At 35.9% G+C, this 15,000-nt stretch overlaps 2 protein-coding genes across 7 annotated transcripts in view; one reads left to right on the forward strand and one right to left on the reverse strand.

The window, feature by feature from the left end:
* LOC113813711 (gamma-tubulin complex component 2) overlaps window positions 1–11,409 on the forward strand; it is a 16,214-nt gene extending 4,805 nt beyond the window's left edge. For 2 of the 4 annotated variants that reach the window (XM_070114859.1, XM_070114861.1), the window contains 15 exons: window positions 93–285; window positions 542–725; window positions 1,609–1,752; window positions 1,926–2,080; window positions 2,418–2,546; window positions 2,745–2,921; window positions 3,336–3,510; window positions 4,180–4,330; window positions 4,675–4,905; window positions 5,565–5,759; window positions 5,912–6,086; window positions 6,539–6,682; window positions 7,984–8,055; window positions 10,342–10,508; window positions 10,795–11,409. In XM_070114859.1, coding sequence (XP_069970960.1) covers window positions 93–285; window positions 542–725; window positions 1,609–1,752; window positions 1,926–2,080; window positions 2,418–2,546; window positions 2,745–2,921; window positions 3,336–3,510; window positions 4,180–4,330; window positions 4,675–4,905; window positions 5,565–5,759; window positions 5,912–6,086; window positions 6,539–6,682; window positions 7,984–8,055; window positions 10,342–10,508; window positions 10,795–10,897 — 2,395 coding nt within the window. In that variant the 3' untranslated portion in view covers window positions 10,898–11,409. The remainder of the gene's footprint in view (window positions 1–92; window positions 286–541; window positions 726–1,608; window positions 1,753–1,925; window positions 2,081–2,417; window positions 2,547–2,744; window positions 2,922–3,335; window positions 3,511–4,179; window positions 4,331–4,674; window positions 4,906–5,564; window positions 5,760–5,911; window positions 6,087–6,538; window positions 6,683–7,983; window positions 8,056–10,341; window positions 10,509–10,794) is intronic. The other 2 variants (XM_070114860.1, XM_070114862.1) reach the window with 1 other exon arrangement.
* A 1,136-nt stretch (window positions 11,410–12,545) lies between these two features.
* Window positions 12,546–15,000, reverse strand: part of LOC113813713 (uncharacterized) — a 13,658-nt gene continuing 11,203 nt past the window's right edge. For all 3 annotated transcript variants that reach the window (XM_070114489.1, XM_027365758.2, XM_070114490.1), the window contains one exon: window positions 12,546–13,467. In XM_070114489.1, the coding sequence (XP_069970590.1) occupies window positions 13,441–13,467 (27 nt within the window). In that variant the 3' untranslated portion in view covers window positions 12,546–13,440. The remainder of the gene's footprint in view (window positions 13,468–15,000) is intronic.

The raw sequence follows: 15,000 nt of genomic DNA on the forward strand, positions 1-15,000 counted from the left end.
AGTATATTAAATTGTGAGTCCCTTTTAGCAGTAGTCAAATTGCAAAGAGGATAGTATCCATTAAAACAATCTATTTCCCTTCTCAAATGCAGCGTGCGTGACCTAGATCCGTTAGTGGTGTTTCTGAGTGGTTTGGTGGAAGACGAAGAGGTGAGGAAGGCAATAGAAAGTGGCTCCCGGTCGAAGATGAAGGAAGAGGGCTTGTCGTTTACAACAGTTCCCAGCATCGTCTCTGAGATCGAACATGCAGCGGAGACAAAACTCTCAAAAGACCAGCTCAATGAGGTTTGTTAGTTGCTCTTTCTTGTAATATATCTTCTTGTTTTCTTCTTTTTCTTCTTCTTATTCTTCTTCTTGACTTTTGTTAGTTGCTCTTTCTTAATATATCTTCTTGTTTTCTTCTTCTTCTTCTTCTTCTTCTTCATATGCTTTCTTTTTATTATTACGATTATACCCCTTTCTTGCTCTTTTTATGATAGATTTTTTTGATTATTGGTCTATGCATTCTAACTTCTGGTTGTCCTTGCTCTGCTCTGTTTAGTTGCGGGACCGTTTGCTGCGGGAATCACAAGTGACACATGTTCCTAGTGAAGCCATGCGAGCAGTCGAAAGAGGAGAAAAGAAAAATACCCTTGGACCTCCGACCCCAAGTTGGCTGGATAACCGGCCTTATCACACGTTGGATTTTGTGCAGGTGGAACACAGGCCGGATGTTGGGGCCCTTGGTAAGTTCGACCTCTATCTGTTGAGCATGGATTGTACATTTTCTTAATGAATGATTTATGTTCTTTCAGGATTTCTCAGAATTATAGGAGAACCTCTACTATGTGTAGCAAAGCAAACATTCCGACAAACATTTTTGTCTTTTGAAGTTGTGCTTAAACAGCGTAACTAATCAGTATGCATTTTAGACCGCATATAACTTGCGTAAATAAATGGTACTTGTTGAATGGGACTAAAATGGATTTATTGGCTACATTATACTTTAGAATAGATTAAAGATCTTGCTGGTCTTTCGTGATACTTCTTTTTCCCTGGTATTAGTATTCAAAGGTTTGACGTCCATATTTTACGGCTTTTTTTCTTTTCTTTTTCTTTTCTTTCTTTTTTTCTTTTATTTTTTCTTTTTCTTTTTTTTTCTTTTTCCTTTCTTTTCTTTTCTTTTATTTTATTTTCTCTTCGTTTCTCATCTTTTCTTTTCCCCTCTCCTCTCTTTTTTTCTTCTCTCTTTTTTTCTTCTTTTTTTTCTTTTCTTTTGTTTTCTTTCCCTCTTCTCTTCTCCTCTCCTCTCCTCTCCTCTCCTCTCCTCTCCTCTCCTCTCCTCTCCTCTCCTCTCCTCTCCTCTCCTCTCCTCTCCTCTCCTCTCCTCCTCCTCTCCTCTCCTCTCCTCTCCTCTCCTCTCCTCTCCTCTCCTCTCCTCTCCTCTCCTCTCCTCTCCTCTCCTCTCCTCTCCTCTCCTCTCCTCTACTCTCCTCTCCTCTCCTCTCCTCTCCTCTCCTCTCCTCTCCTCTCCTCTCCTCTCCTCTCTTCTTTACATTCAATTTTACTAAATGAATTGACTTTTTATTTTTGTGCATCTTTTTCAACTGAATGAATTTCTGTCTTCAGGTAAGGTGGCATCGACGTCTCAAGAACATCAGCTGATTGAAGACTTGCTGAGCCTCATGATGGGGATAGAAGGAATGTACATTACAGTACAGCCTCCTGCTAAACATTATGACGCCCCAGAGTTTACTGTCGATCCATCTGTTGGTATGTCTTAACGTGTGAAGGATTATCTGTTTTGTTCTCTACTTAAGATTGAATGATGAGAATGATGTGTATGAACATGAACCATAACGTGTTAAAAATACAAAATGACGCATAAGTTGCATCTCATGAATAGATATGTATTTAATTAAGATCTCAATTATCACCACAATCAGAACCTTCTCTGAGTGCGTTGGTGAGCCGCATATTGCCATTGTGCGGTCACTACTCTCAGCTGGTGAGGTTTGTGGAGGACAAGAGCTTATATCACCACGGATTGGTAAACCAGGCTTTGGCGGCTGCTCTTACCAGTCTAATCAAAGACTATATGGTAAGTTTGCTTTTGTTTCTCTCTTTATTTTAAGATATATATATATATACTTAAGTGAATGAATGTGGGTGCATTTGTCTATTTGTATTGATACTATAGGTTAGTGTGTTGAGTAGCACTCCACTGCTGTGTTATTTAGGTTTTTCATATAGAACTGCTACAGCTGATTGCAGTACATGGCATCATATACTGCATTACATTACTAAAATATTGGAATATATGTTTGCTAAGTATTAAATTGATTCTATTTAGGTTCTTGACAATATAGTAATTTCTCTTTTTATACAGTAACAAAGAATATATTTGATTCTTCATTCTTTTCTCTTTCCAAATACAGCTTCTAGTAACACAGTTGGAAGCACAACACCAGAGATGGGCCCTCACTCTGCACAAACTATGGTTCTACGTGGAGAAAACGATGGCAGTTATGGACATGCTCGCTTGTATCACCAGAATAATTACAAAGGTTGGTTTGTCTCTCTCATTTATTTAGGGATAGGCTATGTAATTATTACAATATAGAATAAGACTAAAGGTAGCATAGTTATTTTTTTCCTCTAACATATAGATGCGATGGTAATGTATATTATATATTATATGTATTTTATATGATGTAGACCATCAGTTTAACAAATGTAATTCTAACACATGCTTCCTCTTGTAGTCTGAAGCACATGGAGGGTCGGTGTTGAGTCTCCTGCACGACCGTACTCTGAGTCTCACAGGATGCGGACAGCTGCAGGAGGTTATGGTGTTCCTTACACAGGCGGCTGCTGTGCCCTACATGAACATGTTGGCGAAGTGGCTGTACCGTGGGATTATCAATGATCCTTACAATGAGGTTAGATGATGAAGTTATTTTCCATCTATTCCTATGTCTGTTTCCAGATTTATGATATATATGTATATTATGTAGGTAGATATAGGTATTGATAGATATTTGAATATGTATGTGTACCAATGTAGGACTTTCATATTTTCATATTAATCTTTTGAGTACCTTTGCTCAAGGTGCTTGTGGCTAATTCTTTATTGTGTTAACAGGTATTTTTAAAATTATCTCTTGTGAGATTCTAAAAGGAATTGTTTTCTTGGGACAGTAATGTTGAAATTTATAGTTTGAGAAGTAAGGCAGATCCCCAAGACCTTCCAATTGCATGTCATGCTTGGTAACATGAGCACCAAGGGGAGGAAATGTCATGTGGCACCACTTTCACTAGGAAGGCTTTTCTGAAGGTTTAGGATTTCTTTTCAGTTCATGGTCGTGGACAGAGAGAGTGGCACGGAAGAGAACGAGGACCAGGACTTGGCCGATGACTATTGGGAAAAGAGATACACTATCATTCCCCACAACATTCCTGCTTTCTTGCAAATGCATGCCGATGTCATTCTGCGAACTGGGAAATACCTTAACGTAATCAGGCAGTCAGGTTAGCTATGGGGGTTCTTACTTTTCCTGCTGTTGAATGGTGGTGTTGGTTATTATTATTGTTATTATCATTTTATTTTGTTATAGAATTTTCTGCTCTCTTAAATTTTATCATCTCATCACAGCTGTAATAATACACATCTTTTCAAAGCAACTCTCTGGATTTGCTGTATGTAATTTGAATTCTTTATTATTTTTTTAGGGGGGTGAAAATGTAAAGCTTTTTGAATACAAATATTTCAGAATTATGAATTTTGAAGGTGGCACTTTGGAATCATTGTTTTAATGCATCTTTTTTTTATGCTTCTCACATTTTCAAAGCCTAGAATTTCTTACTGCTCTTTTAAAGGTGGCTGCTTTTCACATGCCCCATATCTTCATAACTGATTGTCTGTTTCTTCACTCCACATGAAGACTTTTTCCATACTCAGTATTAGGGAATGAGTGTTAGTGAATAAGATTTTTTGTAGAAGATTGAATCAAGACCAATTGTAATGATTTTAGATATTGTAAAGCATTTTGGTAAAGTCAGTTATGTACATAAGAGAGGGAGAGGGGAAGGGGGGTATGATTCATCTATTTTTTCGCTAGATATGTATATTGAGGGTTCTGTGTAAATGTGAATAAGTAACATTTGCAAACATATAACACTGATCTCTATAATTTGTAGACCACAGTGTAGTCTGTCCCGACCAAGAGGAACTTGCCTACAGCATCAGAGATCCATCGTATACCGAGGTGATTGAACGGACGTACAGTTTTGCCTCCAAGAGACTTTTGGAGTTGCTAATGAAAGAGAAGGATTTGATGGGGCGGCTGAGGTGTGTAGTTTTTCTCTTTCGTTCAAAGACTGCTAAAAAGAAATTGAAGTACTTTGTTACAGATTTTTTTTCATAGGTATTGTTTATATGATTTAGTTTGTGGGTGAATCTTCGCACGATTTTTATTTCTAAGCATGATTCTTGCTGTAGAAATTGAGCGGGGTTCGTGCATATTTGAAATAGGGATATTAAAAATGAATCATCAGAATAAAAGAATAATGTAATTTATATAGCAACCCACCAGGTAAATGCTCATTTTGTAATGGAGGCACAGTAATCCTAAATAGAAGACTGATATTACCAAGTTGTTAATGGCATGTAATAAAATCAACATGTCCCTCCAGATCCGTTAAACATTACTTCCTACTGGACCAAGGAGACTTCGTTGTGCAGCTCATGAGTCTCTGCGAAGATGAATTAAGCAAGAACATTGATGACGTTGTCCCCACAAGACTCGAATCCTTGTTGGAGTTGGCACTGCGTACCTCTGCAGCTAACAATGACCTGTACAAGGATGATATCCAGTGTGACTTGCAACCCATAACACTCATGAATCAGATGTTGAGGATATTAAGGTAAGGACAGGCTTTTTGAAAAAGATTATATAGATATTTTTGGACTCTGTCTAGTTCCCCCCTTTTATTTAAAATGGTACATATATTTCTGTAAGGACGTGTGCTATATTTCCCGATTTCATGATTTCATAGACATTAAATTTTTTTTGTCCATTGGTACTTCTCTCTCCTCTTTGGTTTATTAAAATAAATGGCTGTTCAGTCAGGAATTAAATTTTTCTTCTTCTTCTTCCTTCTTCCCTTCAGTGATAAAGATTTATGTATATGTAAAGCACCAAATCAGAATGGGGATATTGTATTTGATGGTATTATATAAGACACATCTGCCCATACAAGAAGAAATAACATTAAAGAAACCAAATTTGTCATCCAAAGAAGCTTCTTGATACACAAACCCTCTTTTTTCCTGAATATTTCTTGTTGGGACTGTATCTGATATGCCCATAGAACTCCCATTACATAGACTCAGATAATATATACTTGCAATGAAGATATTGTTGCTTTATTTAATCTTTTCATTATTTTTAGTAACTTCCACTTTATTTGGCTGTTTATTTGGCATGTTTGTCTTTATGTGGTTTGACATTTATTATTAAAAATCTCTGTACTTCCCATGCGGTTCCATATGATGTGAACCCAATTTCTTTTTCAATTAACAGTATTGAAACAGAGGATGAACGCGAATATTACCCACAAGAGGAAAGGCTACAGCTATCTGGGCTTCAAGGTTTCTCTCTAGGATACCGAGTGACGTGGCCAGTGTCCTTGGTGCTTGATCGGAAGACCATCGCATGCTACCAGATGATCTTCCGCCACCTGTTTTACTGCAAGCATGTGGAGAGACTTCTGTGCAGGTAAACCATAAAGGATCCTAGTCATCTTAGATTTCTTGTGTTTTTTGTTTGTTTGTTTTTTGTCTCTATGAACTGTGCTCAGTTTGATTTTTAAAATATGTAGTTATGAATACTCCTTCAAGTTATATAGTGACATTTTTTCTCCACTTCAGAGTCTGGGTTAGCAACAAGGTAGCCAAGAGTTTTCCTTTGTCTGCTTCTCGGACCTATACGGCAGCTTTCGCTCTGAGACAGCGAATGTTGAACTTTATACAGAATATAGAGTATTACATGATGTTTGAAGTCATAGAGAGGAACTGGCAGACGTTCATTAATAAAATGCAGAAGGTAAGCTATGGAATTGAGGTAACAAACAAAGGTGTCATATTATACTTTTCTTCTTTCTTTCTTTCTTTCTTTCTCTCTTTCTTTCTTTTTGTACGTGTCTGAAGGCTTGAGGATAAAAGATGTTTTGAAAATATACCCTTTGGTGTTGAATTGATAAGCTCAAAGATATTCCAGAAATGATCCTTGGCAAGTGGAAAGTTTGTTAGATCAACATATGATTGTTTGTGTCTGAGTAATATTTACCGAGTAACACTGTGTGAGCAAAAGAGAAATCAAAACTAATAGTGTATAACCACAGATTTTTATAGTTGATAATAATTAATTAGCAATTGGGATAAGAAGAAATAATTGATATATGAATATTGTTCCTAAAAAAATCAAAACTTATGATTCCAGGGCCATTTTCATTGAGTATCGCTGGTCTTAATGTATTTTGTCATTCTCACTTTCAGGTAGAAAATGTAGATGAAGTGTTAGCATTCCACAATGATTTTTTGAGCGGCTGTTTGAAGGATTGTATGCTAACATCGCCAGAGCTGCTGAGAATGATCTCAAAGCTGACGGGAATATGTGTCAACTTTGCTAACTTTATTGAGGTAAGATTTTAAAGTTTTTATAGTGTTTCTCAGGGTTAGACATTGAAGAAGTTATAATCTGTTTCTATTTTTCTGAAGATATGCGGAACAGGGACTAGTCTTTACTTTACTAGTTTTAGTTTATTTTCAATGATTAAAATAGGTATATAAATGTTAGGAATAAAAAAAACTCAAGTTTAGTGAAATACCACTTACTGTTCTTGATCAAGTACCTTTTGCACCATAAATTTCAGAAAATCATATTCTGAAAGTATTATCAAATGCAAAGAAATGACTTAGGCTGTAATATTGATATACATGTTTATATAGCTATATGATTTGTAATCTTTTGATTTGAAGCAATCAGCACTGATCACATATTGAATTATATACAATGAATTCTGTGAAATAAAGAGTTGCCTCTTGAATTTTATTATTGTTATGAATCAAAATGTGCATAACAATATTTGAAACAACACATAGCAGATGAGAAGAGTCAGTATAGTGTATTTTGACATAGTCTTGTGGATTCAACACTACTTTAGCACTTCATGTTTAACATATTTTGTCTCTTCCTTTGCAAAATCAACAAATGAAGTGGATAAAAGACAAAGGATGATAGCTGTAAGAATTTGAGAATTCCTTGCATTTGAGCTTATCTTCTACTGTGGTATTTCTCTGTATGTTGGTACAAAATTCAGTCTTTGATACTCCCAATTTTCTGAAAAAGATATTGAAAGGTGTAGGATCTTTCTTACAGAAAATGAGAAGTGATGAGGTGCAAAAACACTTGTAGTTTCCTGTAAATTAAGATAATAGGACTGCTAGAAGTATATATGCATTAGAAAGAGCAGTGGATATTGTATTTTGGTAATAAGGGCTAGTGTTATGACTATACAAAATCAGCTGTTATTGGAACTTGAGTGTCAGGTATATTACGTGCCAGAACTGCTTTTACTTTCTTTCCTTCTGATTTTCAGACTTTTGGTAAAAATACTGTCGTACTAAAAAGCCTGATGTGATATATTTTACCTTTTATGTACCAGATCAGTATGATTGCTAGGCCATTTATTTGAAGATATTGATATTTTGAGGCAAGTTTTATGTGATTAGGATAAATTACATAACAAAAATTTATGGTTGGTATTGGCTTGTGAGGTAGTTCGGACATGAAACCTCCGAAGTATCTTGAAGGACCATGCTGGTATGTTACATAAATATGATGCTGTTTTATCACTGCTCCTCCTCCTTCCTTTTTTTCCTCTGTACTGCCCTTTCCTTACCATTGCCCCCCTCTCCCCACTTTTGCACCCCCTCCCCAGAGAATGAGAAAATACTACTTGGAGGCGGAACTCTGGATATCCGATGAACGGAGAGACTCGATAGATCGTGAGGTACTCGTATGGCGATAGTTAACCCCCATGGTTGTGTTTTTCCTTTTTTTTTTAGATTTATTTATTTTAATTTTTTCCTCCCTTTTACCCGTTGCCCCCCCCGTGCTGTAATGGTAGTAGGCCCATTTAGAAATATGATACAAAGAGAGTGATCTTGCATGTCTAAGAGTTATGAGAGAGTGAATTGAAGTTTTTGAAAGACGGTAACTTATAAGGAGTTGTTTTTCACAAAATCATGAGGAAAAGCAATTTGATTTTGTTCACGTGGTTTATCCATGCTTCACCAATCGTGAAAAAGATGAGGAATAACTGTTTATTCTTTCAGTAATGCTTATTTGGAATGAGTAAGTTCAATGTATATGACAAGGTTTATCTTCATATTCCCTACAAAGGTAACAATTCAGTCAATATTTACTGTCTTAAAGATTTTTTTTTATCCATTGTAAAGTCTATCCTCTTTGATCATAATTTTACAAGCTGCTAAAGTAAGTGAGAGTGTCATATCACGAATCCTCCTTATATCAACATTGAATATTGAAGATTTATCGACTTTAATTCGCTCGAAAATAACTTTTTTGTTTCTCTTGTTCCTGTTAGTGCATGGAGTACATAATATTAATTGGAGTTTCTCAATAACAGACAAGGTGTATTACAGTTTTGTTAGTTTTGTGATGGAAATATCTTAGTGAAAGAATTATTGCCTTGATTCATACATGTTTTTTTCTATTTGTATTTATGTGTTATGTGCTTTTAAAGTTAATGTTTTTTTTTAATTATTATTAAAATAGAATTAGACTGGATGTGTTTGCATTAAATACTTAAGGTGTAATTAACAAAAGATGAGATTGACCACAACAGAATTGTGTACAGATAAACAGCCTATGATTATGATAGCTAAAGAAATCCCTCTGCAGTTGTAAAGGCATCCATGGCCATTATATGTATATATTTGCGTATTTTATTTTCATATTTGAGTATTTTTTTCCAAATACTTAGAATGTGCATTTAGTATCACATGAGGGTTATTATCTTAGTAGCTACCATGTATTCATTTTTCTCGCATTAGGGCATTGTGAAGCGTGGTAACCTGTTAGTGATGATCAAGACGATGTTCTATCTCGTTACGAATTATGAGCGGAAGGAATCCAATCTCATTTTTAGATTAGATAGACTTGGCTTCCCAGACTTCGAGATGGGCAGTGCTCTCCCAAGAAATGTTGAATTATCTGTAAAAAAAAAAAGAAAAAGAAAAGAAATTGATATTCTCCATCTTTTATTTCATTATCTTCTTCTTCTTCTTCTTCTTCTTCCTTTCTCCATCTTTTCCTCTTTCTTTCTTTTCTGAATTGCTCCAGTAGTTTCAGGATTTAAGGTTATCATTATTGTCTGTGAAGAATTTAAAAGGCAAAGGTGATACATTGATGATGATTAATGACATGTTGACAGTTTGCACATGATGATATTGGACTGTGTGGATGGTGAAAGGGTTCTTGGACTGTATGGCATAATTTGATATGTGCTGTATAGTCTTCAATGTCCTCTCACTCTTTTCATTCATTTTATGCGTTTATATTTAAAATGCAGGGTTTTGAGAGTTTAGTAGTACTTATTTGGTAGATCCAGAAATTGAAAAAAGAGACTTGGGTTCTTCTTTTATAAGAAATTTTTATTTTTGCTTGTAAGTTCTGATTGTTTCTCAAGGGTGGGATTGTAAGCGAGCTTGAGTGAAGACGTTGAAGACATAGAAGACAACAGAGATACTGGAATGGAAGGCGTTAAATATGTGAAGTCGTATGACCAAGTGTGTTGGGAAAGCCTGTACATATTTTTTATATCTCAGATAAAACATACATGAATAGATGCTTTTATTACTGCTCATGCAAGTAGAGCTTTTAAGCCATTCGTGTAAAAAAAAAAAGTGCATATGAAGTCCGACGGGGAAATCTGTTTTATGCATAGACACAAGCATGATACACACGTCGAGAAGGGAAAGCAAGAAAACGTAAGCCAGCATACACAAAAAGAACGTAGCCTTTTTCATTACCATCTTAGGTAGCTGAAGTACGTGCCTGTGCTGTAGAAGAAGCTACCCATTATGCCTGTCGTGTCCCCTATTGCTTGTGTATTTTAATTGAATATTTTTGATTTATTGAATCCTTGACTGTGAATGTCCTAGAGTTTGATACAAGCTAAGTTTGCTGACAAAGTTTTTATGATATGAATGCATAACGACTGCATCCTCTTTGTGACTTTGTGATTGATTGGTTAATGCTTTACATATGCAAGGAGTCCCCAGAGCCAGCGGCAACCACACATGAAGATAGCCAGAGCTTCGAGCAGACTATCTCGCGCTTTGAGCTTCAGTTCTCCGGGATGATTTACACTCTGATGGAGAAGATCTCGGAAATGGGCAGAGACAACTACAATGATGCGCTGGTCAATGTGATTTATAGGTAAGCCTTGGACTTTTTTTTTCTTTTTAGTATTCATTGTCATTATTGCCTTAATTAATATTATTATCATTATTATTATTATTATTATTAATATTATTGTTATTATCATCATTATTATCATTATTATTATTATTATTTTGGTAGCTTATGAACCACTTTAGTCACATCATCAAACTTAAATCACCCTTAAGTCATTGCGTATTCATAGCTCTGTGAGTACATTTTGCATTTTGCTTATATACTGTAAATAAGACGTATATTTAATGGGACCATTTTCCATCTACAGATTAGACTTCAATGCCTACTACGCAAAGAAGCACGAACATCTTCGCATGGCCACCTCCCCAGAAGCATCTCTTGAGTACATCAGCGGCCCCGTTTCAGGGTGAAAGCCTCATACCCATGTGTCTGTCGGAAGGAGCAGCTTAAAGTACGATCTTGCATTCATTTGCCAAAGTTCAAATGTGAACTGGAGATAGAATTAATGAATTTCACTCGGGAGATACTTCTCCTTTGTAATTATTTAAAATGGTGGAACGTAGCAAAGCAGAGATTCGTCTATCTGGTGTTCTGATACTTTTGAAGTGTTAAAGCACATGCTGAATGCTTTTTCTCCAACACAAATATGGAAGTTATTCTGTGGTCAAGAAATTAAGAATGCTTTAAATAGGAATACCCAGTTTGTATTCTCTCAAAGTGCATATTCTGTGAAAAAATTGAAATGCTTACATCCATTCAGTGTCCTTCTTTAAGGTCTGTGTTGTTTGCTCATCGACAGACTAATTCATGCTTACTGCAATTATTTTCGTGCTTTTACAAAATAAGGTATAGAGATAAACTATTTTATGCCAGTGATAACGTTATGTGTACGGACCATAACTAATTAAAATATGTAAAATTATTGCATTTTCTTTTCACAAATTCCTTTAATTTCCTCTTGCATATCTGCACTCCTCTTTTTAAGATTTCTTGATACTGAATATGCAAGTGGGAAAATTGATCGGTCTCCTTGTCATTGTATTGTGCATCTATCAGCCCATATGGATATCTAAGAATTTTGGAATATTGTATCTTTCTTTATCTAAGATTTTTGGAATATTGTATCTTTCTTTAAATCATTATCTGTCTATTGATTTAAATGTATATATGTTTAATGCACAAACACCTATATATGTGCACACATATCCATACCCACACTCACACCCACACCCACCCACACACACACACTCTCTCTCTCACTCTCTCTCTCACTCTCTCTCTCTCTCTCTCTCTCTCTCTCTCTCTCTCTCTCTCTCTCTCTCTCTCTCTCTCTCTCTCTCTCTCTCTCTCTCTCTCTCTCTCTCTCTCTCTCTCCCCCCCCTTCCCTTTTCTCTCACACTTTCTCTGTAAGAGGCTCAGTTTAGTAGCGAGAACCTCCTACATGGGACTGGTGAGGAGGGTGATAGATTGGAATTTATGGCTTGACTTTTTATTTGTAGATATTAAGAATATGTGGTAAAATAGACTAGGAACAGTGCTTGAGTGGGGTTGTGGCCGGCCAGCTCCGAGGAACCAGGTGCTGGTGGTCTTGAGAGTGGGTCATCCGAGGTCAAGATTTATGGTCGTCTTGGTTTCCCGCCAGGATCACTGGTACTGAAACTCCCCAATGCAGACACACCAAGCCATGCGGAACTCTGCTTGGCGTGGGGGGGTAGGGTCGCCATTTTGAAGCTAATGGCTTGCACGTAATTATGCTTGTATGCCTGTATGACTCTCACACTCTCTCTCTCTCTCTCTCTCTCTCTCTCTCTCTCTCTCTCTCTCTCTCTCTCTCTCTCTCTCTCTCTCTCTCTCTCTCTCTCTCTCTCTCACACACACACACACACACACACACACACACACACACACACACACACACACACACACACACACAGACACACACACACACACACACACACACACAGAGCCACCTTCCTCTTTGTAAATTAGGAAAAAAAGACATTGATTATTTATGAAACTTTCTCAAGACATACGTTTTAGGATATTAATATACATGGAAAATTGGCAGATTATTTACTAACACATCAACAGTGTAGAACCTGCTACATATATGGTAGATAGAATGAATTTCAAACAAATTTAGAATGCCAAAATGTGTAGTGCCAGCTACAAGAAGTGCTATTCTAAAATAAGTATGGAGTGCCATTTTGGAGGGAGAAAAGTCATGTTGGTATAATGCAGACGGGAAAAATCTGCCATGCAAGTGTGTGTAAGAATTAGCCTCTGGAAAGTTTTGTAAATTGGGAAAGTTCTTAAATGATGATAATGGCTGTGTAAATTTACTATGACATTGATTTTAATCTACTGTTTTCTTTTGTAGTTGGTATAGAGAAATGAAGTCAAAATATTTCACTGAGCACTATTGGAAATGTTTTGGAGTTTCTCCATGCATGAAAAAAAACTTTTATTGTACGGGGTGTAATATTTCAGCTTTAAAAAATGCATCAATGGGAGTTATTTACAGATATAAGAAAAAAAAAAAGAGAAAATACATATATAAGTGGAATTACTTAATATGTGTTTGAATTTACAAAGCAATTGGTTCTGTATGAATTAGCAAGTAGTTAACTGTTAGGAGTTACAGATATTGTTTTTCTAAATTTATAAGAAGAAAAAAAAACAGTGGCAAGAATAGCCATTACAGATGTTACATATTCCCATCATGTATAGATGGAAAAATATCTGATCAATATTACAAAAACAATAAGGATTCATATGATAGACAAAGAGACTCCCTTTACCTGTCCGTCACCTTCATCAACCTCCGTTTTGTCTTTTTCTCCGTCTTTTCTTTGTATAGATTTTCCGTGGTTTTTATTTTTTTTTTGAGATAATGGCCTCGTTTCCTGAAGATCTTGCTGAGTGGTTTTCTTATTTACTGAGAGGATCTCCATTAGACGGAACTCAACTCGATGTTCTCCTGAAAGATTTTTTTGTATGGATGAGTGTGAATATTGGCAGTGACATATTTTTTTTCTTTATTTATTTATGTATATCTTTCTGGCTCTGTCTCTGTCTCTCTCTATCTATCTCTGTCTCTCTCTATCTATCTGTCTGTCTGTCTCTGTCTCTCTCTATCTATCTGTCTGTCTCTGTCTCTCTCTATCTATCTCTGTCTCTCTCTATCTATCTGTCTGTCTGTCTCTGTCTCTCTCTATCTATCTGTCTGTCTCTGTCTCTCTCTATCTATCTCTGTCTCTCTCTATCTATCTGTCTGTCTGTCTGTCTGTATCTCTCTCTCTCTCTCTATCTATCTATCTATCCATCTATTTTTCTCTCTCTCCTTTTTTCTTCCTCATACCTCCCTCTACACACATATATGAAAGAAAATTCTAAGTTACATGCATAGCAATATACATAAATAAAAAGGCCACAATATTTCTCATCATATGACACACAAAAAAATGTACATGGGTAATTAATAAGTAGATTTAGAGCAATATGTTTAGGAAACCGAGAAAGCAAATTAACAAGGCCTAAATCAGGTCATGAGAGAGCCCAGGTCAATTAATTTAGATTTAATTTTTCTTAATTTTTATATTTGCGGACCATTTTGTTGAATATCTTACCAGTTTTACTTATGCAAAATTTTGGATGTGCAAGGTAAGAGATGTAATACCACACTCATAAAACAACAACACACTAGCAAAGTACATCAGAGAGAGAGACACACACACACACACACACACACACACACACACACACACACACACACACACACACACACACACACACACACACACACACACACACACACACACACACACACACACATATACACACACACACACACACACACACATATACACACACACACACACACACACACACACACATATATACACACACACACACACACACACACACACACACACACACACACACACACACACACACACACACACACACACACACACACACACACACACACACACACACACACACACACACTCACTCACTCACTCACTCACTCACTCACTCACTCACTCACTCACTCACTCACTCACCAAACTAGGCTTTGAAAAATAGCAGACTAGTTAAAACAAAATCTAACAGTGCTATAAAGATTTACAAGTTCTCCTAATTGGTTTTACGCATCATGTGATCCCTGTACAAAAAAAAAAAAAAAAAAAAGTATTAATGAGAATGAATATAATGTAATGAAATGTAATAATGAATGTAATGTAATGTAATTAACGTGCCTTTGATTAAATCTTTCGAAGAGCTTCAGGTGATGCTGAAATTTGCAGTTAATTTAGTGAATACTTAATCAAAACGATTCAGTTGCATCTCTTGCATTCTTATTGAAGCTCATATATATATATAAATATATATATATATATATATATATATATATATATATATATATATATATATATATATATATACATATATACACACACACACACACACACACACACACAAATATATATATATATATATATATATATAT

The sequence above is a fragment of the Penaeus vannamei genome, chromosome 36 (assembly GCF_042767895.1).
Source record: "Penaeus vannamei isolate JL-2024 chromosome 36, ASM4276789v1, whole genome shotgun sequence".
Taxonomy (NCBI): Eukaryota; Metazoa; Arthropoda; class Malacostraca; order Decapoda; family Penaeidae; genus Penaeus; species Penaeus vannamei.